Here is a 26087-nt window from a genome sequence, read left to right as displayed (position 1 = left end):
AACTTATGTACATAACTGAGTAAAAAAAAAGATGCACATAAACTACGATGGAAACACTTTTGCTGCTTAAATTTCAGTATGCGCATTAAAAAGGTCATGTGATTTTGTGATAAGAGATCATGAGATGATTAAAATGTGTGTAAATGGACAAACCAGCGGCTGAGCACAATCTAAAACTTCTGAAATGTTGTTTTGGTCATTCTAAAAAGCTTTTACCATTTCAATATTAGTGTTCTATTATTAATAACGTGAAGAATTAAGAGCGTCTGTGCTCCGCGTCTGACACCTTTAAACGCCATCGCGGGTTCACTGCGTGTCGGGATTGCCTTCTGAGGCGCAAGTCATTTATTAGATAAAGAAAAGATTGACGCAGCTTCTAATACTGCAGCAAATTCAGTTTTTACTGTTGATATTTGGCACTACTTAATCAGGATGTGACGATTTTGTTCGCTTTGACTCTTTAGATGGAAACGCTGCTTTATTCACACGTCTTTTATGCGATAATCCAGTTTGCACATTAAGTTCATTCGCATTTTTGGATAGAAACATAGCTAGTGAGACTTTTCTTCAAGGGAATCTAATTTGACAATCTGAATAATGTCCCTTGTTACTTTTTTTTTCATTCAAAAAGTATTGTAAAGCACACAAGCTTCTCTTTTATATCTACATCTAGTTACTGAACATTCACGTTTTAACTAGTCATCAAATTAATATTTTATGATCTAATACACGGATGCCCTATAATTAGACTCTGAAGTTTTAACATCCTGCCTCTAATTTAGCTGCAAGACGCTTTATATGATTAACTGCTGTGTGTTGTGGGTTTTAGCGGGGATTACAGACATAATAGGTGGTGCATGGTAATGAGCTCTAGCAGTATACTTCAGCTGCTTTTTTCCCCTCTAAATACAGTAAATACATCATGCTAGCAAACAAACACACCAAAATATTGGTAAATATTTATTGCATTATGTGCAAGCATGTATTGCACTCCAATAATCATATCTGTTATCTTTAGGACACGCGTTAAGATTTAAAAATGAATGTTTTGCCACCCTCGCTTCATGTTTTGTCTAAAAAAAACGTTCTACAATTAAGGTCGCATTTATCTCATATCGTTACAGCAAACATTTTAATCCTACACACCTCCCAATTTGTTCTTCACAGCGCTGTCTGCCTTCTTAACACTAATTAAATAGCTGCCCTCCCATCGCTAATTAAAAAAAGTGTTAGGTACACAGGCGGGTGCTGGGATGCCTGGGGAGGCGAAGGTATGACAACCTTTTTCTCTCTCTCTTTCTCTCTTAGTTATATATTTAACAGGCTTTCTGTGTGAGTAACTGCGTATTCATGACACTAACAAATGCCTCGAGCTGTGCTCCAACACATTACATTTCCACTTCGGTACACCCTCCTCTCTATACATACATACATAATCATATGCTAAATATTTCCCTCTGATAAGCAGGCATTGTATATTCAAGACTAATGTAAATGGATTCAACTACAGCGGTCGTCATCTATCAAAGTAACAAGGGCTAATGGTTCACCTTGGGCCATTTAACACAGTATTAAGGTTTTTAGATTATGTTGGAGCGCATGGGATGATGTACAATTAGATTTACAGCTGACTCAAATGGCTGCATATTAAATACATATTTGTGGACAAATGTAGACTCTCTTAGGAAATAAACTTGCTTTAAGAACTGACAGACTCGCTTACTTTTGAATTCAGAATGTGCTCCAAATTAGAGCTGAGATTTTGAGAATTGTCAATTCTGGTTTTCATGAAACTGCTTCCCTTTGTTTATACTGATTGAATCCAGTTACCAATTTTTATGCATGCCTTAACACATATGTCACAATAAAATAGTGGAAAGAGTACTGAAAAATCATAACAGTATTCAAGAGTAGTGATTAGTGAGTAATACACTGTGAAAGGTTCATTTAAAGAGTTTTAATCGAACTAAAACATCTAACTAGGGCTGTCGCAATAACTACAAATTTGCAATATCATATCAAGTCTATCTGTTACTTTTAATGTCAGCTAATGTTATGGAAGGGCATAGATGTTATGGAAAATAGGGTAACACTTTAGAATAACTATTCGTTATAAATAGTTAATAGACCATTAATAAACTGTTGTGTAACAATTTATAAATGACTTGTTAAATAAAAGTTAATGGTTTGTTAATTATTTATAACTGTGCCTTATAGATGGCTAAAAGATAACTTACAAGCTGTTAGTTAAGTTGTAAATGACTTCTTAACTGTATTATTGTAACGAGGAGACTGACACGGAGGGATCCATTTGCAGTATTTATTAAGCAACATACAGCACGCACGACTGTGCGAACATACAACATACACTTCAATGAATAAGGGCTGGCGATTGACAGACAGAGTGATTACCAGGCATGGGTCAGAGGCAGGCAGCGTGATTCAGAGTCCGTGTAACAGGCTTTGGTCGAGGGCAGGCAGCGAGTATCAGAGTCCGTGTAACAGGCTTTGGTCGTGGGCAGGCAGAAGGCAGAGCAGAGTCAGGAAACGGGCTGAAGTAGTAAACGGAAGATCAGGCAGGATAGAACGCTCAGAAATGCTGGCCGGGGCTAAACAAGACTTCGCACTGGTTGTGTGAGTGTGAGCTGCTTATAAAGGGTACGTGGGTCATTAACGGAATGGAGATCAGGTGTGCTGTAATCAGAGTGAAAGGATGACGTAATGTTAGAAGTCCGGAGATGGTGGCCTCTGCTGGCCAGCTAGGGGAATGACTGGGACCGAGTCGGTGACAATTATAATGATTTATAACTATACCTAATAAATTAGTAATAGATCATGAACAAGCGGTTAGTAAATAAACTTAATAAAGACTTGTTAAGTATCAGTTAATAGTGTATATATGTTATTGGGACATTATTCTAAAGTTGCAGCTGTTTTTAATTTATTAACTGTTAGTAAATGAGAAATAGTTGCAACTTTAGAACAACGTCCCAATAACATACATAAGCTAATAACTAACGCTTAATTAATATATTTACTCACACTTTACAGATCAGTTGTTCACCATCTAATAACAACAGTGAAACTTTGTAGAACTTTAATAAAATATTTTTTTATTTATTTTGTTTTCATGTTTAGCACCTCGTGGGTTTGTATTCTTGTATACTGCTGTACTGCCATGTGATGGTTCAGTATGTGTGTTTCTACACAATTAACACAACGTTCAACATTTCATCTGTGGAGTTTCTTTGGTAAAACACAGCACACAGAAAAGCCTATGAGTGGAACAAGGTTAAGATACAAACATTTTATATTTTAATTATCACCTCAAATTTCTTTAGCTTGAACTTGTTCCATCCATTTGCTGTTCTACAAAGTTTCACTGGTATTAGTAGATGGTTAACAAACGATGAACAACTGATCTGTAAAGAGTGAGTTAATATATTAGTTAAGCGTTAGTTATTAGCTTAAGCATGTTATTGGGACATTATTCTAAAGTTGAAACTATTCCTAATTTACTAACAGTTATTAAAAATAGCTGCAACTATAGAATAACGTCCCAATAACATATATACACTATTAACTGATACTTAAGTTTTTAGTAAGTTTATTTACTAACGGCTTGTTCATGATCTATTACTAATTTATTAGGTATAGTTATAAATCATTAAAATACAGTTAAGAAGTCATTTACAACTTGTTAACTAACAGCTTGTAAGCTATCTATGAGCCATCTGTAAGGCACAGTTATAAATAATTAACAAACTGTTAACTTTTATTTAACAAGTAATTTATAACTTGTTAACTAATAGTTTATTAATGGTCTATTAACTAGTTATAACGGATAGTTATTCTAAAGTGTTACCAAAAATAGTAATAGTAATGTAACTATCCCCCTCATTCCTTCCTCAAGTAAATGTGTAAATCTTAAATCTATTCAGCAATAATGTTAATTGCATTGGCATATTTATCTGACATTTTCCCAGCTTGTAGTAGTCGATCAAAAAGCTATTTAGTTTCTTATGACTATACACTAGCAGTGGAGTTTACTGCGATGTGACGGGGCGCTACCTGAAATCTTGCCTAGGGCGCCAGATTGCTTAGGGCCGGGCCTGTTCAGCACAGCGGCCCTCACAAGCATCAAGTGATACAAAAAAATAAGACTGTAATACAGCCCTAAATACAACAACTTACATTTAACAGCTATAAATTAACTTAACAACTTGATAGAAGATAGTGTATTGCATCATCTGCTTTTGCTTCCAAGATCTTCTAACTGGTGATTTAAAGGGGCAGCTCATCCCAAAAACAGTTCATGCAAAACCTTAGAATTTGTCAAATAAAGATCCTTCAGCCCATCATTAGACATACATTCATTCAGTCAGTCATTTTCCTTCAGCTTAGTCCCTTATTTATCAAGGGTCACCACAGCAGAATGAGCCGACAACTATTCCGGCATATGCTTTACGCAGTGGATTTCCTTCCAGCAGCAACCCAGTACTGGGAAACACCCATACACTCTCGTATTCACACATGCATACACTACGGCCAATTTAGTTCATCCAATTCACCTATAGCGCTTGTCTTTGGACTGGGGGGGAAACCCGGAGGAAACCCACGCGAACACGGGGAGAACATGCAAACTTCACACAGAAATGCCAACTGACCCAGCCAGAACTTAAACCAGCGACCTCCTAGCTTTGAGGTGACCACTAACCACTGAGCCAGCATGCTGCCCTGTCATCATACATGTGAAGAATTAATGTTTCCTGTTGACATAACTGAGAAATCTTTCACATCGATTTTCCCAAACCATAATCTGCAACAAACCACTTCTTTAACTAATCATAATTACAGAGAAAATGTTTTCATTGAACATTCCAGCGCAGAAACGCCTCTCACACTCTCTCTTACACACACACACTCAGTCTGTCTCCAAACTAACGTAGTCACAGTAAATGATTGTTTCCTTATCGCACATGGGGAATGCATGTCGAATTTTAATGAGATTTTTCCCCCACCGACTGTCTGTGGACGTGGCTGTGAAATCCTGCGATTGTGATCTCGCCTCGCTCTTTACAGTGAGAGAGAGACACATAAAGACAGAGCAGGGGGAGATAAGAGCGACTGAAGGGGGAAAACAGGGTTTGGATAAGAATGCGAGTGCTGGAGATCGCTGGAAGCTCTAATTTAAGCCATGACCAAAGATGGGCAGATGAATAGAAGAGCAAGCATTAAGAAGTTCCCTTCCTTCCAGCGAAAGAGAGAGAGAGAGAGAGAAAGGCTGTAAAGAGCAAGTAAAGGGGGCAGGCGATAAGGTTATGGGGGTGATATTGTTCACTCACTTATCTTTGACAAGTGTGCATGTCTTTGTGTTTGTGTGTATGCCTTGTCTTCGTAACGTTGTAGGGACCAAATGTAGGGAGGACCAGAAGTATAGCAATACCAATCGATTTTGACCTTGTGGGCATATTTTTTTTTGTCTCCATGAGGTAAACAGCTCATAAATCACACAGAATAAAATATTTTGGAAATGTAAACATGCAGATTGTTTCCTGTGGGGGTAGGGTTGGGTCAGGGGGATATACAGTCTTCAGTATAAAAGTCATTACGTCTATGGGAAGTTGCTGTATAGCTACACTGTAAAAATTTTCCATAATTTGTGATTCTTTTTAAAATGATTATTATCATTGTTATTATTTATGCTTTTTTTTAATTACACTGTGGGTCCTTGATCTATCTTCCAACAACTTTTGATGCTAAAAAGTTTAAAAAGGGGATATTTATTGACATTTTTAATAGTTTGATGTGATATTTTTACTTGTGGGGCGTCATGATAGTACAGTGGGTAGCACCATCGCCGGAAGTTCGCTGGGTCAGTTGGCATTTCTGTGTGGAGTTTGTATGTTCTGCCTGTGTTCACGTGGGTTTTCTCCGGGTGCTCCGGTTTCCCCCACAAGTCCAAAGACATGTGCTATAAGTGAATTGAATAAACTAAAATTGACTGTTGTTTATGTGTGTGAAAGAGTCTCAATAAGATACTTTTTGCTCTAAATGAACAATAGTTTTTATATTATTATTATTATTATTATTGAGCTGATATTTGAACTTAAGGAACAAACCGCATTGTAATAATTTTACAAAATATGTTTGTAACAGAGGCTATAACCTGCCTAGTTAACCTAATAACCTAGTTAAGCCTTTAAATGTCACTTTAAGCTATATACTAGCATCTTTAAAAAAAATATCTAGGAAAATATTCTGTACTGTCAGAAACGTCTTGTACAGTCATAACTCTTGAATACTGTTATGATTATTTAGAAAAGTGTTAAAAATATCTCCTCTCCGTTAAACAGAAATTGGGGGGAAAAACAGGGGCTAATAGTTTAAGGGGGCTAATAATTCTGACTTCAAGTGTATGTTAATTTAATCAGTGAAAAAAAAAAGTCCTTCCATAGGCTAAATTCAGTGTAATTGCGCAGCTGTTTCATTTTTGTCATAAAATTATTTTCTTAATTTTGGATTATTTGGTTATATTTGAAAAAACTCACAAGCAGAAACATAAATCAGCACCTGTTATGAGTAGAGCAGCTTGCTGTTCATCAAGTGTGAAATATTGGAAGAAAATGAAGGTGTCTATGATCAGAAACTGCTTTCTTAATACAAAGTAATGCATATTAGAGTTTGCATGAAATAAAAATGTAAATCCACTGAAAAAAATTTTTTGTTTTGCTTATTTTTAATCAAAATTTGAATGACAGTCCTTTGATGATGTTCCTTTGACAGCTTGGGTAAAACATGCTTAGCTAAACCCTCCAACCATCTGAGCGAAAGACAAGAGGAGGAACAAAAAATAAACCCAGCCCCATACTCAATATTCTGTTTCAGTTGGAAATACATAATACTGCAATAAAAGTATCCAGCAATTTCCCTTTGACATGGATTTAAAGGGCTCCTATGATGCAAAATTAACTTTTTGGAAGCTATTGAGACAAATGTGTGTAGGAATATTGCATGCAGAGTCATATTGGAGTAATAAAAAAATTGTCTGTGTCCGAAACCGCATACTTCCATACTATATTGTACACTAAAATGTACATTTTTGTCTTACGGCATTCTAAAAGTGTGCTTTACTGGAAACAAACTCCATCCTCATGATCATCCTCTCTGCGTCTCAAGTCCATTGACGTACATGGTTGAGCTAACTGGACAAACTGGTAACAGTCGAAAAGCCGACCATATGGAGCTTTGAGGTCTGCTGGTAAGTGCGAAAAGGAACGGCGTCATACGGCCTCATAGCGTTTTTTTAAAGACAAAATGCAGCCATATGTACTTCTGGCTATATAATTCGCAATCTTCAGAAATGTACACAGGGCTACGTTTTCAGAATGAGCCTGTGTTGCTGTTATTCCTGCTTCTTGTTCTGCAAGCGCCACCTACTGGAAGAGTTTGAATGTGCATTTTCATTCAGCCTGTCTGCTGATTTTATGATATTCATGTAATTAGCATAATTTCATATTTAGTTAGATCATTGTTTTTACTTTTTGCTTGAAATGATATAATCTAATCTAATTTAAATCGAATTGAAACCACATCCTGCCCAAGCTAACGAATGTAGTTCATTTGTGAAGATCATAATTACAGTACAGTGGTTTTCAATCAAAGCAGATGATGACCAGGATATAAGTGTGTGTCTGTGTGTGTGTGTGTCTGTGTGTGTGTGTCAGTGTGTGGAGAAAAGAGGTTGTGTAAATCTTCTGGTTTCTTGTAGCAAGCTGTACATCACTCCTGATTTAGGCTTTCGTCTCTTGTTCTCCTCTCATCATTGTCTGTTCCCCTGCCGTTGGGATATTAACCCACCCAGCCTCCCACATCAAAACCACAGCCCCCACCACCCGCCCACCCCCAAACCACAGCCCTCTCTGACCCAGATTTTTTGGGTAAAGGGCTATTGTGCATATTTCTGAGCGTCTCCCCCTTGCGCATTCTTCATGGAGATGCGTTCGCTCATGTACATGTACAGTGTGTGTGTGTGTGTGTGTGTGTGTGTGTGTGTGTGTGTGTGTGTGTGTGTGTGTGTGTGTCGCTGTGAGGTCAGTGCCTCTGATCTCGGCTCTTTAGAAAGCAGGAGGATGCAGACATGAGGAGGAGAAGAAAAGCAGACGAGAGGCAGAATGTGGAGTGTGTGTGCGTGTGTGTGTGAGTATAACTTTCACAGTATGTACTTGTGTGATGTACCAGGCCGGTACGTCAGTGCTGTTTGACCTGGCTTGACTTCAACTCAGGGTTTCGCTGAACTTGATGGGACTTTTGCTTTTTGGTGTCACAGTAGATATAGACCATGTGTGTTTCCGTTGCGTTTCAGGGCTGAGAAACCATTTCTTTTGCTTTAACAAACCTATTTAAAGATGGATTTAATACGTTTAGGTCTTTCAGAGGATAACATATTTATAATGTTTTTCTTTCTACTGTTTATTTTTATATGTTTATTTGAATATTTGAATTCTCTCTTACCTTCCTGCCTTCTTTCCAACTTGCTTCCTGTTTATTTGAATATTTAGTTTCTACCTATTTATTTATCTGTCTGTCTGTCTGTCTGTCTATCTATCTATCTATTTATCTATCTATTTATCTCTGTCTGTCTGTCTGTCTGTCTGTCTGTCTGTCTGTCTGTCTGTCTGTCTATCTATCTATTAATTTTATGAAGTACTGCTAAAATAATGTTAAAGAAGCTATTAAGTAATATTAACTATATTATAAGGAAAGTCTCATATCTGGATTTAAACTTTGCTCATATTCGGTTTTAATAACAGCAGGGCTTTGAAAATTATTTGTTTTAGATAAGTTTTTCTCAGTGGCTTTGTTGCATTTTTCACAACACTATTTACATTTGCACAACAGTTAATGCATTTCTCAAAACAATTAGTACAAGCTGCAAAACCTAGCTGATAACCTGCAAAAGCGTATCACTTGCTCAAAATGGATAGCTTATTGCTCAAAAGCAAGTATTGATGTCAATGAAAGTGTCGGTGTCATCAGGATAAAAAGTCCTGACACCATTTTTTTATGAACAAGATAGTCAAATGGCTTTGTCATGTTTTCATTATGACGGTTTACTCTGTCAAGTTTTTCTAATGCAAAAAAGTCCAATTTTGGTGACACTTCTCGAAAATACACAAGACAGCACTATATACTATTTGCACAGTCATTTGAAAACTACAGTAAAGTTAGACATCACTGCATTTAGTGAGGTATCTGAGTACAAGACACTGAATATTTATGTTTCACATTTTTACTGCATTCGCTCTTTGCAATTCTAATTTACTCACAGCATTGTGCAACAGAATAAGTACACCCTTATTTACAACAAACATAAACCTCCTTTGGGTAGAGCTGTGCACAAGTGTAAACAATGTTGCAGAACATATTGGAACTGAACCTACAACACACACAGGTCTTTAAATCATTCATGAAATTGTTCAATTAAAGACATTTTCAAGGGAAAAAAATATAAACATTTTTATAAAATTTGCTTGACAGATTTTGACAACTAGTTCAACATTTTTGTATGTAATGATTCAAGTAAGGAAATGAGGACTATTAGTTTTATTTGGAATGACTATTCAGCATTCACAAGTTTAGTTAATTTTGTCTGGCATGACATACGCAAATGATGCAAATGTTTTAAAACAGCAGAGAGTTGTATGTAAGCAATTGATGCATGTCCAAAAGCATTTGCAATTTGTTGGAAGGAATGAGCAACTGCTACCATGATGTGCACAAATTACTAATTGTTTTGAGAAATGCATTAACTGTTGTGAGAAATGCACCAGGGACTGAGAAAAACTGTAATTGCTTAATATTTATTTCTTTGAACTTCTTCTGTATATATGATTTTTTATTATAATTATAATTTATTATAATTAGATCATCTATAAAATTATAAGTAAAATCCACTATAATGTGAGAAAGGAGCACATTTCTGGTTTAATATTTGGGATTTATTTAGCTGTTCATTAGTTTAAAATATTCAATATAAATAATAATAATAAAAAATAATTAGTTTAATATGTGTAATGTTATTTAAATGTTTATTAGTATTAAAGCAAATTAAACCAAAATGTTTTGTTTCACTATTGATTTATTTTATTTGGGTTCTTGGTTCCTTGTTAGTGAGCCATTCCTTAAAATGCTAAGTGAAACACACTATATTATGCATCATGAAATGTTAAATTAGATGTTTATCCTCCTAATGTAAATGCTAAATTATTTCCACTATGCTAAGACGAAGGAGCACTTTTCTGATTGCCAATCTATGAGACCATTTTAGTAAAAAAGAAATTGCACAGATATATAGATATTTTAAATAGTAGTTCCATTGAATTATTTAAAATATATATGTTTCATTATTGCTTTGTGCATTTAGTTGTTTGATTATTGAAATATTTTGTTGTAAATTAGGCTCTTATACTGTACAGTATAAGGATGCGGCACTCCGTCATACTGCTGTAAATGTCTGAGATGGCAGATTGAGATGTACTGTGGGTGGATGGATGGATAGGTGGATGAAGGGTATATATTAACTTTGACATGGACACAGGGGCGTTTTGCTGAATTTGTACACTGTCAGTCTCTGCCAAGGGGCAGGACATAAGGACTGTGTGTGTGTGTGTGTGTGTGTGTGTGTGTGTGTGTGTGTGTGTGTGTGTGTGTGTGTGTGTGTGTGTGTGTGTGTGTGTGTGTGTGTGTGTGTGTGTGTGTGTGTGTGTGTGTGTGTGTGTTGAGTAACAGGAGACTGAGGCTTTAATCAGTGAATAGGATCAACAATTGCAGCAGGAATGCCTTAATGCATTCAAGACTAAATGTTTTGTGCTGTATTGCCTCAGCTTGTTTTTTTTTTCTATGTAACATACATATATAATATTGTTATAAAGTTTGGGGCTGTAAGACTTCTTAACATTTTTGAAAAGTCTTTTATGCTCACCAAGGTCAAACTCTGTGTTTAATTGCTTCATTTGTGATGATGCAAGAAACTTGCTTATTGAGAAATGTTCAGAAGAATGGCTGCATATCAAACACAAGAGAAACAATGAAATATTAATAATAACTGCTTTTACTTTAGTCACTGTATTTCTTATTCCACTAAATAAATAAAAAGTGCCCCCCACCAGTACCGATATACAGCCATATCGCAATGCTACAAGTGCGTTGCGTTTATACAACAGTTCGACAGCATAATCGTGTGTATAATAAGATCATCAAACACGAGAGTCTAGAAATTCTTTTGTATCAGGAACTACTTTCTTCCGCCATTCATTCACATCTGCAGTTGACATCAGAACAGCAGAAATCGTTGCTCAACCACTAACGTCACTTTAGAGCTATATTTGAATGATTCTCTAGCGTATTGTCTTAAATGATGACAAAACAGGTGATTTTGCTCACATTTTGAGATTATAAGGCTGAACAGCATGAAATGCCATCAGTCTACAGACATTTCCCAGTATTTCTCTGTTCCCAATCAGGATTACACAATAACTAATCCTGAAAAAGCCAGAGCAAAGCAAACACTTCCAGTTTCTGTGGTATAAATACAGCAATACAAAATACAAAAGAACTTTGATTGTCACTTACCTGATTTATTAGGATTTGTTCAGCTGTAGTTCTTACGCTAAAAAAATGCCTCTAAAGACTTTAGACTCTACTATTAGGCGGTCTCTGACACGATCTTGTGGTGGAACGTCAATCGTAACTTTCTTGTGTCTGCTCAGACAGGCTGATGGCGGCCGAAGCAGTGAATCCTATGCTCCAACATTATAAATATTAAAAATAAGCACTATCCTTATAAATAAACTGCATAGTTGCAATCTAAACAACATTCTCTCCTCAAAAAGCCTAAAAAGTACATTGTTGCCCAACAGCAGCAATATTTGTCAATCTGTAGAGTGCCCTCTGTTTGTTGCTGTTTGTGTGCAGAGTAATACACAAGGGTAAAGAGGCGGTGTGAGTGCTGTTATTTGCAAAATATCACATGGCTATCAGCCAATCATATTCAAAAACCGGACAGAACTATTTTATTTATATTTCACTCAATTTTTCTTTTTAGTTAATGCATCCATGTTGAATAAAAGCAAATTCAGTTATTTAAAAAATTAACAAATTACAGACTTTAAGGTTTTGAATGGTAGATAAGGTATATTAACCTTTTATCTGATGAAGAATCATGTATAGAAACTTCATTGATGTTGATTAAATCATTTAAAAGAAATTGTAATAAACTTGTAATCATAGCTCCCAATGAATCTCCAGGGTTTTTCCTAGTAGGATTTTAATGAGTGTCTTATAAAGGGTAAAAATAATTAAAAAGGTTAAATATTGTTCTTTATATATGGCTAATGATCATGATTATGATGATGATTCTAAAGTGCAGTATGTCTAACAAGTGCGTTTTAATATCCTTGAGGATTTAATAGTTTTTCTGCAGCATCTATAATGTGTCTAATTGTTCCTAACATTAAATAACTCTTATCTCTCATTAAGTAATGTTACGAATTAATTAAAGCGTAACAAGCAAATGACATTTGTGTTTTCCACTTGGCTTGTAAGCACAGTAAAAATGTCTCGCCCCTTAAGAGTCCTTTGACATATCATAATTGTGACACACTGCTAATGCTGAGGCGCAATTTATGTCATGCCAGCCTGTCTAATGCACACACACAGGAGTGTTTTTCTGTTGCTTCATGGTGGTTGTTTGACCCCCCCTGTGGCCAGACCAAGTGTGCGAACGAATGTGTGTCTGCTTGTGCTCGACAGTCACAAATACAACACAAAGTCCTTTATTCCCTTTGGGAGAGAGTGCTATTTCAACCTTCAAAAAAAAGAGAGAGAAAGCGTGAACAAGTGAGTGATGCAGTTATTTGAGGATGGATGCTGCAGAGTGACCAGTGAATCCAGCTCGTGTACGTCGCTCGTCTTTTGTGTTTTTATTGTGTGTGTGAGTGTTCTGTGTTTGTGCGCCTACATATGAGTCACAATCTAAGTCATGTTGCTCACCCCCAGTGCCTCTACCAGCATAAAGTGAGACGCAGATTAAAGGTGAAGGGCTTCTGCACTTCAGCACATGCCCACTGCTGAGCTGCTCTTCTGGGCAGGGGGTGCAGAAATGCCCTGGACTCTCTCTGGTCCTGTTGAGTTACAGAGACTAAAAAAATGTAGGGTTCTACACAATTCCTTCATGTTGTCCCAACACAAATTGATTGTTAACCTAAATTTGTAAAAACAATTAATTAGATTGAATATAAAACAATTCAGTTGTCCACCTAAAAAACAAGAATTGTGTTGATTTAGCTTGTTTTAAATAAGTGGTTTGAACAAGCAGCAAACATTGTAGGTGTGTAGTAGGGATTTCAAAATGAATAGTTTTTTTTTTTTTTTGGTGCACCACAATGCAGACGCGGACAATTCAGTATCGGTTAAGTAATAGATCCTAACCAGTTACTACGTACAAATGTCTTTTATCTCATAATGTCACAGTAGAATACTATAGCAAGGGAGGCAAGCACGAGTAATTAAAACGCAAAAACTCTGCTCAATTCACTGGGTGTGTTTGCTGGACAGTCTTTAACTGACGCAGAAGTTACAGCAGAAGCCCCTATTTAAGCTGTTGTGGGGTAACATTTCCTGTCCTCTAGGATGTTATAGTGATACTTGTGTATCCAGACACAAGAATGTCTATAGAGCGACTTTGATCATGGATCAGCTGTGAATGCCGCTGCCGTTTAATCTGTGTCACTCATCGGTGAACAGTGCCAGCGCGTTAGAGCCAAACACAGCCCTTTTTGTTAAACGTGTGACCAATCATAGGCTTTTAACATTTTGTTTATTTGCTTTAAGTTCTCATTTTGTTCTGTGCATGTACTTGAGTTTAGTTTGATGCATTTAAAAAAAAAGTATTTTCTTTGAGCAGGTAAAATTAAAGGTATAGTTCATATATATATATATATATATATATATATATATATATATATATATATATATATATATATATATATATATATAATACATTTTAATACAAGAATTGTTGTGCTGTGAATGAAAATATAAAATTGTTTATGGAACGCATCGTCAATGCACCGTGATAGAGAATTTAACTATCTGTTAATTTAACTAACTGTCTATGGTTAGATTTTCTTCCACTCTTTCAAATAGTTAAGCACAGATCTTGATTTTTGATGGCTGATTTTGATTGTTGAATTTTTACAAACAAATGTTATGATTTGGGCTTTTTTTCCTCCTAAACTTATACAAATAATAAATACCAATACAAAACCAACAAGTGGAAAAATTAAGACTTATACAAAACATATGAATAAGCTACATAAATAAATATAAAAAAAAGCAGTCCGTTGATGTATTGCACATGTGTCAAACTCCGCATCTCTACACAGTTGAAGTTTACACCCCTGATGTATGGTTTGCTGGGATAGGACAATATTTGGCTTAGATAGGGTTGAAATCTGAGGGTTCAAAAAATCGAAAAACAGTGGTCCCTCACAATAATGCGCTTCAACTTTTGTGGGCATGCTGTTTTGCAGCTTTTTTAGATTTTAGGTTTATTTTTCGTGCAATGTGACATGTTTTTTTTTTGTTTTGTTTTTACTGCGCATTGTGTTCTGTGTCCTGATGTGGCTGTAGACCATTGTCAATCGATCTCCTTTGTGCCGTGTCTCCTGTACAGTACAAAATGCGTTCAGCTTGCCAAATTGACATAAATCTTTGATCACTAGCAGCGTGACTGAAGTGCTGTACTGTATGTTTGCAAGTTTTCCCCCCAACTAAATCCTTAATGTCGACAAAATGTTCTGCACCGTCAAAGGCACCTGCGGTGGGATCCAAAAGGCAGAGAAAGACGCTAGGCATAGGCCGGTATAAGATTCTGACGGTATGATAACCTTGGATAAAAATATCAGAGATATTTTAAAATGGTAAACATGTCAGGCTAAATAATTCAAATAAATCATTAACTTCTGCGGACTTCATTTGTTTCAAAAACACAAATTTCTTTACTATTTAAAACAGCATCTTTAAAAAAATTCTGCTGGTTGTCCTAAAAAAATGTAAATAAAAAATCGTACGCATACCTTAGAAACAGTATTACAGAAAATATTGGCGGTTTTAAAAACCTTGACTTCCAAACCACGGTAGACCTTGAACACGATTATCGTCCCATGCCTAGAAGACGCTAACCATCACGCAAAAATAAATTAGACTTCTGGACATGCTAAAGTTATGCAAGTGTTTAAACAAGAGAGAAAAGTGTGAAAATGTTAATGCCTATCTGGGAAAATAGTGCAGTGAGGGGTTTTACAGTATTAAATCATCTATTATTATTGTAAAAAAATAAAGCTGACTACTTTACTGATTTCACCTATTGTGGGCTATTTTTTACAACAAAACTCCCGCGATTAACGAGGGACTACTGTACATAGAAAATCACATTTTAAAGTTGTCTAAATAAAGTGCTTGAAAATTGAAATTAATTTTAAAAAATGTGTGAATGAAAATACTGAAATAAACAAGTCTTTAAGTCTTCAACATGATATAAATCTTCTAAAGATGTTTGGCATAAAAGAAAAATTAGTAATTTTGTCTCATACAATGTGAGTATTTTTGCCAAAAATATATCCTTAATTTCACAATGCTAAAGACAAATCATTATGCCTCCACTTTCTATTTAGAAATTGCGCTATTTTTTTAAATTTGTTTGCAATTTTCAAAATATGTCACCATGGATCACAAAACATAAAAGTTTAGACTGGTTTGTGATCCAAGGTCACATATTTTGAAAAGCGGGCCCATTTCTAAATAGAAAGTGAAAAACATAATGATTGTGAAATTATGCTACTTAAAATATTTTACAGAAATAATCTAAAAAGAAAATACAATATGATCTTTTATGAACACAGTTCCCCTTATATATATATAAAGTATAAAAAGAATAAAGGTCAATATTTCTTATTTGTTAACGTTTTTAAAATTTGTTAAAGTTTATTTATTAAAGTAAAACTTGTTAAAGAAAATGTAAAATATTTAGTTTTTCCATTGATGTTTTGCCATTCTTTTATAGTCTATCTGTTAGTATGTTCCGTTTACATACCTTGTCATATAAAATCCTTGTAGTGCAGTTTATATGCAAGCCCAGAGCAGAGATAAGCTAAATAAAAAATATAAGCTGTTGCCCATCAATAGTGTTGAGAGTAATGCATTACAAGTAACGTGACTTACGCAATCAGATTTTTTAAAGTAGCTAGTAATGTAACGCATTACCTTTATAATTTTCAAGAAAGTATCAGAGTAATTTTTTAAAGCCTGAAATTGAATCACTTCACATGTCATTTTTGCTGTAAAAAGGCTTTACTTTTTCCAAAATATTTTTTATAACAAGCAAGCCCTGTAAGTACCTTATAAAGTTACTTAAAACACACACACACACACACACACACACACACACACAATAATGTGTACAAAATTACTTCTAAAAGTAATTTTCCCAAACACTGCCCGTCATGCATTTGGGAACAAAAACCAGCCAATTCCAATTTCTGGCTGGTCTGACTACTTTCAGACATGCAGAAATTTCAGCCTTGACTGTATATTTTAAACTTGGGCTCATAAGAGTTTGACAGTATATTATTTTAATATCTCTTTGTGCGTAGCTGTTCAAATATGGCCAAATATGGACATAACAATCAATAACACAAATGCTTTATTTGAAGGATAAATCCAAACATTCATTAAAAAAAGCAAAAGAGCAGAACGAGCGAGCGGAGACAAAGCAGAGAGGTCACAGACTCACCCGCTCACCACAGCTGTTCTCCCTCAGGGAAGATCTGTGTGGTTCAGGCTCACTGCTCAAGGTAATTGTGTCTGCGTGTGTGTAAGAGAGAGACGGAGAGTTACATTCATTGAGTCTATTAGCACTTGGATGACCTTTTATCGAGTAATATATCAGGCAGAAATAGACGCTGAACTATATACGGATTGGCTAAATGTTGGTACCATATCGGCTATCATGTTTTCTTTTTTTGTCTGGATAGTAAATTAATGCATGTTTATTGGTGCCAATTTTTACCATTTTTTAGTTAGATCATATTTTGTGTCATCTATCTTTCATCAGAGGTTAATTATCTTAAATGAATAATACTGTGGAATATAATCCTTTGTGAATCTCTATATATTTTTCATACGAAGCCCAAATTCAAAAGTACCATTTAAAATGGTTGTTTAGACAACTATTCAGTTGGGCTGGGCAATTAATCAAAAAAAAAAAAAAGACATTCAGAACCCATAATCAATCAAATTTTTCCTGGTCAATTTTTTCTATTACTTTCCCTATACCGCATGTGGAGTCGCGTAACCCCGCTCTGTTAAGGCTGATTCATTCTTCTGCGTTGAATGCATGGGTATGGTCCGGTGCAGACTTCATGTGGTTGAACATCTGCGTAGCTCTCAAAAAATTAACTAACGTCTTCAACTCGAATGCCTTGAGAGAGCACATTTTCTATTACAATAAAACTATTATTTACATTAAAATGTTTGTTTACAGATGATGTTTAAAACATTATTTACAGTATATACAAGAGTTATTTTATTTAGAAGAGATGCTGCTTAATTTCTACTTTTAATATAAAAACTTTGAATAATATATATATATATGATAACAAATTTCATATCATTCTATATTGATAATTATTGAATATTTTTTAACAATAAAATTTGGAATATTAGTTTATATTAATTTATTACTTCATTTTGATTTTGTGACATTACAGAGGCCAAAAGTTGTATTAGTCTTTTTAATTATACTCTTTATAATAAAACAAACATAAGGGTTAAAGAGACACTTAAACTTAATAAATAATATGTTACAAAGTGTGTGCAATGATAAAGGTAGATCAACATATATAAGATGTGAATAATAATGATACAGTAATCCTCAAACTCTGTTAACAACTCAAATTATGATCATCAAATCTAAGCGTTCAAGTAAAGTAATTATTGTCACAATCGCGAGCGTGTTGTTTCCTTTACCATTTCTATGCGCTCATGCTCCGCATCTAAGCTCATTTGCTTAGACTGTTTCAGTGTTTTATGAAGCCTGGCTTTGCCCACCACTACTCATATCTAGGTGACCATCAAGCATTTTTTCAGAGGATGACCATTGCTGCAGCTCCGATACAAGTTTATGGGGAAAAGCTAAAAGCGCTGCAGTGTTTGGGTGTGCTGTGTTTGTCTGAGGTAGTTAATCTACCATTATTACTAAAATGTGTTACGTCCATACAAAGTGTGAAGCAGATTGGTTAGCTTTACTTAGATGGATCGCGGTGTGCACGCAGCTTTCGGAAAAGTTCAGATGTTTTTTAACTAGGTACAGCTGGAAAATGCGTGGCATTATGTGTGCACCGCTTGTACACCATGTGTGCGTCGTGCAAGTCATACGACTTTATTGGAAATGAAAAGCTTACACCCCAAGCTTATTGGCATTCCTTCCAAGGTGCACGCATTTAAGCAGCCACATTTGAATAAACCTAAAGCGATTCATACCGAAACTTCATACCAAACTTACCTATCCTTATTGAAATTGGTGTTCAGTCAATAAATATAGATACCGTGTTATAATACAATACCGTATCACTGTTTTAAAACATGTCAACTTTGTTTAATTGTCATGCACTTATATCTGTACCTCTGTGTGTGTCCACAGAGTCTGTGAGCTGTGCAGTGCGGGACGCTGTCTGCCCCGTTGTCATCAGACGTCATGAGCTGGAGCTTCCTGACGCGTCTGCTGGAGGAGATCCAGCACCATTCCACGTCGGTGGGGAAACTCTGGCTCACCACGCTAGTTGTGTTTCGCATCGTGCTGACCGCGGTGGGCGGCGAGTCTATATACTACGACGAGCAGAGCAAGTTCATCTGCAACTCTGCACAGCCGGGATGTGAGAACGTCTGCTACGATGCCTTCGCGCCGCTGTCCCACGTGCGCTTTTGGGTCTTTCAGATCATCCTTTCCTCCCTGCCCTCTCTGCTGTACATGGGCTATGCCGCGAATAAGATCTCACACAGAGAGGATTTACGGGGCGGCTCGGGGGCCGGGGCTCCTTCCACAGGAGATTCGGCAGGGGGCGGATACACTCAACGCAGGCCGAGAAAGATGTACTTTGGGGCACGGCAGCATCGGCCAGGACATGAGGATGGGGAGGAAGAGCGAGAAGATGACCCCATGATCTACGAAGTGCCTGAGATAGACACCACACGTCGGGAATTAGTGCCACCGCGACCTAAACCCAAAGTGCGTCACGATGGGCGTAGACGCATTCAAAATGATGGCCTGATGCGAGTTTACGTGCTACAGCTGTTGACACGATTTGTTCTGGAGGCCATTTTTCTTGCAGGACAGTATCTGTTGTATGGCTTCCGCGTGGAACCTGTTTTCGTGTGCACGGATGTTCCCTGCCCGCACCGGGTGGACTGCTTCATCTCACGGCCCACTGAAAAAACCATCTTCCTTAGAATCATGTATGGCGTCAGCTGCCTGTGCCTGCTGCTAAACCTGTGGGAAATGATTCATCTCGGCGTGGGAACCATCAGCGATGTCTTGCGCAAACGAAACGCGGCAGCTAGCGATGATGAGTATCAGCTCGGCCTGCTGGCATCCGGCGGCGTTTCGGTGGGAGTCGGCGGGCCTTCACTTAGTGAAGGAGAACCTGTAGGTGGAGTCGGCGGTGGTGTTCGAGAAGCGGATTACGTTGGTTATCCTTTCTCCTGGAACACCCCATCTGCACCACCTGGGTATAATATCGTGGTGAAACCTGAAACGATGCCCTACACAGACTTGAGCAATGCTAAAATGGCGTGCAAGCAGAACCGCGCCAACATCGCCCAGGAGGAGCAGCAGCAATACGGCTCCAACGAGGACAACTTCCCATCTGCAGGTGAAACACGGCCGCCACCTATTAACAAAGATGTGATACAGTTGGAGGCGGCCATTCAGGCTTATACCTTGCAGCACCATGCTAGCAATAACCACGATGAACTGGACGACACTAATGATATTGATGAGAAGCCTCAGAGCAATATCACCACAGCGCCACAGAAGGAGCGAAAGCAACGGTCCAAGCATGGGAAATCCGGGAGCGCTGGGAGCAGCAGCAGCAGCAAATCAGGGGAGGGAAAGCCATCTGTCTGGATCTGACATCCGCACGCACACCTGAAGGTTACACTCGGCTGGCACGCTCTGGTGCAGTTCTACTTGCGTTTTCAGACACAAAACACTGTGTGCAATTAGAAAATATGCTGTATGTCTTTTTGAAATGCTTTCAGTGCCTTAGAAAAACTCAGAGAATGAGACTCATTTTTTTCTTGATCTTCCTAAAGTAATCTTGTGCTCTCAAGATTACATCTGAAAACATAACCCCCCCACCAAAAAACATTCGTGATCAATGTTTGGAACTTTTTAGCAAGCGAAAGTCTTCCTGTTGGACCCCTGCGGAGTGATGATGGTGACACTGCAATCCGATTCCAAGCCAGCCAGTCTTCCTGTTTTCCAGAGTCAAACACTAACTTTTACATCACAATGCCAAGCTATAACAATGCAACAATACACCAGTGCAGCGGTCGTACACTGTGGTCTTCAAGACCCAAAGAAACTGATCAGTCCTGTGAAATAAGCTGTAAATCTACATTTTACAAAACACGCGCAGATTTCGTTTTGGTATCTATGGGTGTTACAGAGGCATCAGTGCAATGTTTAGAGATCCTCAGCGATTTGAGATCTCTGTGGTATTTCTTGTCCATCTACTTTTTTGTTCTTGTACCATCCCCTACTGGTCAAGAAGGTGGTTGCAGTCTAGTCTTTTTCAGCCGGATGATAACATACAGGCTCCCATGGTTTTTGGGATGGAATTTTTCAAAAAGGTTTTCCTGCCCCCTAAAAAAGAGAAATGGATAACACTTTAGTTTAAGTAACAATTCTCACTGTTGTCTAGTGGCTTATTACCTGCTTATTAGTAAGATATTGACTGTTTATTTGGTCTTAAACACTGTAAACCCTGCTGTTATCATTAGTAAAGATATTAAGTTAATATAACTTGACATTACTTAAAATACCAAGATTCGGCATTAAAACTTTTAAACAGGTGTTTAATTTACTCATTAGGCAGCAGAAAAAAACTTTAATTAACATTTTAATTTCTATAAATGAATCACTGTGTCTCTGTTTAAAATGGGTGTCCAAACTCGGTCCTGGAGGGCCGGTGTCCTGCAGAGTTTAGCTCCAAACTGCTTCAACAGACCTGCCTGGAAGTTTTTATTATCTAGTAAGAGCTTGATTAGCTGGTTCAGGTGTATTTGGCCTCGTGTACACTGTCTAGTCTTGATGCCCAATTCCGATTTGTTGCCTATATCAGATTTTTTTCGCCTGTACATTTACAAATTGTTTTAAATGTGACCCATATCTGATTCATGTGTTTGCATTTGCCGTCTCGCATGCGTAAAGGCGGGTTTGGCATCTGCGCCCCACCAGCCACGATGGAAGAAATTGTCTTGCTTTTAGCTCGAAGTTCGCCCAACTTTAAAATGATTTTGAGGCGGACGAGGAGGTAAAGGGCCATAATCGCAGCTTGCGCCTACGGTTTATTTATGGTGTCCTCCACCATTCAGAGGAATTTGTGGGTACGAGAGAGATCTCAGGTCTGGTGGGAGCAAATTATGGCGACTGACCTCTTTCCTCCTCCATGTTTCCTCTGTTGTTGTTTACCGTGTCAGCATCTCCACACATGCTCTTCCTTCTACGTCTTTAAACCGCGGAGAAGTACCACAATGCCCATACAAAACTAAATGTCTCAATAAATCCAATCTGCCTGTTTACATAACAGTCGCATTATCACATATCCAATTTATATCTGATTTATTTCCACATATGAAGGAGGCCTAAAACCGATCTCTGAATATATGAATGCATGCGTGTTTTTTTTTTTTTTTGTGTGTGTGTTTATATTGTCATAGAACAGAACGGATCTGTGTCACGTATTAGCAAAAAAATCAGAATTGGGTCACATTTAGCTGGCAGTGTAAACAGGGCCTTTGATTAGGGTTGGAGCTAAACTCTCCAGGATATTGGCCCTCTAGGACTGAGTTTGGACACCCCTGGTTTAAAATGATTGGTTGCACTTAAATTTTTGATTGGTCAATATATGTTATATGACACAAGGTGGTCATTTTGCTTGGGATGCTGACTTTTGCTGAAGTGCAGCAGGACAGAGGCACTAAACCTGATCGCATCTGATGAAAGAGAAAAGTTGAATTAGTATTTAAATGCTAATATACATTTTTTTATTGATATATACGCAGGAACGACACTGTGGTGCAGTGGGTAGCGCTATCGCCTAACAGCAAGAAGGTTGCTGGTTCAAGTCCCAGCTGGGTCAGTTGGTATTTCTGTGTGGAGTTTGCATGTTCTCCCTGTGTTCTCTTCATGCTCCGGTTTCCCAAAGACATGTGCTATCGGTGAATTGGGTAAGCTAAATTGTCCATAGTGTATGTGTGTATGTCCTGGTCCGCCAGGTTGGGGGTTGAGCATTGGGTTAATGACCTACCTTGTAAAAAATTAGATGTTACGAAACACCAACATGATGCAACTAAATATCAACTTCGACAAAAACGGCCCTGGGAGTAAGTAAAGAATTTAAAAGCTGAAAAATTTGGAAGTTTAGTCTATTAACCATTTTAAGTTATATCTGCACATAAACATTTAAGTTAATTCAATGAAGAGCTCACATTTGGTCAACTCAATTATTTAAGTTGTCGATTTGCCATTATGCTCAAATGACTGAGGGAATCACTTTCCTCAGATCATTTGAGTAGTCTCAACTTATTAGGGTTTACAGTGTAAAGTACACATTCTGCATGATCTTATATTCTACATGCTTCCTACCTACATAAAGCCAACTACTACCTTAACTATTAATACGCATAAAGCATTGTTGTAGGCAAGATTTAAGGTTAATGGTTTATTAATAGTGAGAATTGCACCTTAAATTGAAGTGTGACCAGGAAATGGGTTTAATGTTAGTACTTACTTTTTTCGGTTTGTTTCTACTGATAGAAACTTTAATTTATTTTTCATCCTCTTTGGATTCATTGGCCATAAAGTGTGGGATCCCTATACACTGTAAAAGAAGAATGACAGAAAGTCAAGACTAAAAAGCCAATCAGGTTTTAACAAAAAATTTTTAAGCTGTACAAAATGTCACTTAATATTTTTAGTCAGATTAGATTGATGTAAGCTGAGATGGTTATACAATTTGATTTGATTTAACAACAAAAAAATGACGGCTAGCTTTTTTCTTTTACAGTGTACATTTAGGTACATATGAAAATGTTTTTTTCATTTCAAATGACTTCCCAGAGAGTGAACGTGTATTTATGGGAATGTCTTTACAGAGCCGATCCAAGTAGCAGGTCTAACTTGGTCCGACTGAAGTTTGGGTGTTAAACAGAGACACTCTCCGGATCATGCATTATTAATATATATATATATATATACTGAATAAGATACACACGTTCAAACATACACACAACGAACACTGTGTGAAGAGTCTTCCATTTTCTCTCTTACTGCCACATTCCGACTTGCAAGACTTTTGCCTTTATGTGGGATGTTTCAAATTTGTGACGATTGCCATGGGAGACCAAATACTGTTTGTCACAAAGACATCGAGCTACTATGCAGTCTTGCAGACTGAGGAAAACACGCCATAAAACACCGCTGTGTGTGCCTGCGTGTATGCGTGGAGCTGAGGACGAGGTGGTGCTGGAGTGATTGCATGAATGCATGAGCAATATTCGATTATTGATGAAAAAGCAAGGAAAAAAAAGACGAACCCTTTACATATCAGCATTTCAGCAGTGTTTACTGATGCTGAAGATTGTGGCATTAAGATTCGTGGTTTCTATTAGCGAGACTTGACTTGTTTGTATTTATAAACATCGATTGCGTTTCTTTTTTTATTCGCTTTTTTAATACAAGGGGATTTTCTGTATTATACAGTGCCCGTATGATTTGATTATTACGAACGTGGGTTTTTTGTAGGATTTTTGTATTATTATTTGGTTGCCTTTAATTCTAGCGAAACAACAAAACGATTTTATGTAGTCAACCAGTGCAAATACCCCCCTTTTTTTGTAGCTATAATCGATCCTTTCGAATAGGATTTTGCATGGGAAGGAAAATAGGAATGTCTTTTGGGGGGAGTTTCCGCAGTGTTCTTTCCAATGGAAAACTTTAAACAGAAATGATTCTGTAATGTATCTATTTTGACCGTTTTTGTGTGGGTGAGTTTGGACTTTCTAGCAGCTGTAGATTGGAGTGCTCCAGATAGAGTGAGTATATACAAGACCCCTCTGCCTCACATCTGAGCACCCAACCCAGTGTCATTGCAGTTCTTTTTTTATAGGTTGTTTTCACATAACGTCATTGATGACTCGTGAAATTCAGATGGAGGGCAGGAAGTGATTCTTCCACATAGGAATCTCTATAAGAACATCAAAACGTTTGTTTTATGTTGTTTCTAATAGTTAAAATTAGCCAAAAATAACCTTAACTTCAAGATGTGCCATGGAGTTGAATGTTGATAGTAAGTCGACTGAACAGAAAAGAAATGCTACTGTTTTTTCATGTAATAGCTGACAGTATCTACTGCCTTGATGACAAGCAAATATATTATAGTTTAGTAGAAAACTCAGTCCTTTTCATAATACAGGGATCATGCCCAACTTATGTGGATTTTTTCTGTTTACATCTCCTTTCAAATATCGTATAAATCGTGAAAATGCGGACTTTCCTCAGTTTCCCATTCAGTTTTTACTTCCTGCCGTCCATCTGAATTTTGCACGTCATAAGAACCACGTGATTGCAAACAACCTGTAGTCACGAAATTTAATCTAACTATTTGTGTTCACAGACACGATTTTTTTACATGTTACTCAACCACTGGTGGAAAGACTGTTGAACAATACTACTTAAGTAAAAGTAGCATTACCTGCCAAGACAGTAAATAGATAACAGATATTATATATATATATATATATATATATATATATATATATATATATATATATATATATATATATATATATTATATATATTATATATATATATATATATTTAAACAGATAAGTAAATATTACTCAAAATGTGAGTAAAATGTAGCCCTTTCAAAGTACTTAAGAGTAGTGAGTATTACACTGTGAAAAGCTGATGTGTTTACATGCAATTCGTCCAGGGATGTGTAAACGTAACATTCTGTAGTGCACTTAGTGATTGTTTAAGGCCGTTTCACAGTCGACATCCTTCATTTTCTCTTACAGTCTATAGACATACAGTCTCTCTGTTGTTGAGTGTATAGATTTTGGACATCTTAGTTGATACTTTTAATGCAAGCGCCCATGTCTTAAGGTAGTCCAGTATGAGGTGATTTACTTTCTATGTGTGATTTGATTGGACAGGAATCACAGGACTGATTTTTCTTCTTTAGCCAATCACCATAGAAAGAAAAAAATAAAGTAGTAACTGCAGGTTGAAGGAAAATAGTGGAGTAAAAGTACAGAGACAGCACTAAAAATGCACTCAAGTGAAAGTAAAATTACACATTTTTAAAACTACTCTGCAGTAGGCGCAGAAGGCCCCTACTGACCCATGTCTATCAGCTGATAACCACTGATTACACCCATTCGAGTGATAACATTCAAAACATGTGATGCAAGAATAAGTGCTGTCGCAATTTACTCAAATGACATAAGTATTTCTAAATTTGGAATATTTCTGAGAGGATTAGACATGATGATTGTTTCCGTCTGTCGTATAGCTCAGATTCTAAGTCTGTCTGTGACAAACTCAAATATTGCCCCCAGAAATAAATGTTACATCAGTTTTGGTTGTCATCTCAAGCTAATGTGCAAGAGTACACTGTTAAAAATGCTGGGTTCCACATAATTCCTTCATGTTGTCTTAACAAAAATCGATAAAGCTA

The 26087-nt window shown here is 36.9% G+C and overlaps 1 protein-coding gene across 2 annotated transcripts in view; it reads left to right on the top strand.

Annotated features, from left to right (window-relative positions):
* The window catches only part of gjc1 (gap junction protein gamma 1), a 68320-nt gene extending 46323 nt beyond the window's left edge, over positions 1-21997 (top strand). The window contains exons 1-2 of one of the 2 annotated variants that reach the window (XM_068218809.2): positions 8138-8199; positions 18764-21997. In XM_068218809.2, the coding sequence (XP_068074910.1) occupies positions 18818-20251 (1434 nt within the window). In that variant the 5' untranslated portion in view covers positions 8138-8199; positions 18764-18817 and the 3' untranslated portion in view covers positions 20252-21997. Of the gene's footprint in view, positions 1-8137; positions 8200-18763 lie in introns of those variants that run through there. The other variant, XM_679922.8, reaches the window with a different exon arrangement.
* Positions 21998-26087: the final 4090 nt, after the last annotated feature.

Source organism: Danio rerio, chromosome 3 (genome assembly GCF_049306965.1).
Source record: "Danio rerio strain Tuebingen ecotype United States chromosome 3, GRCz12tu, whole genome shotgun sequence".
Lineage (NCBI taxonomy): Eukaryota > Metazoa > Chordata > Actinopteri > Cypriniformes > Danionidae > Danio > Danio rerio.
The sequence above is the reverse complement of the archived record's forward strand: the minus strand, read 5'-3'. Positions and strand labels throughout refer to the sequence as shown.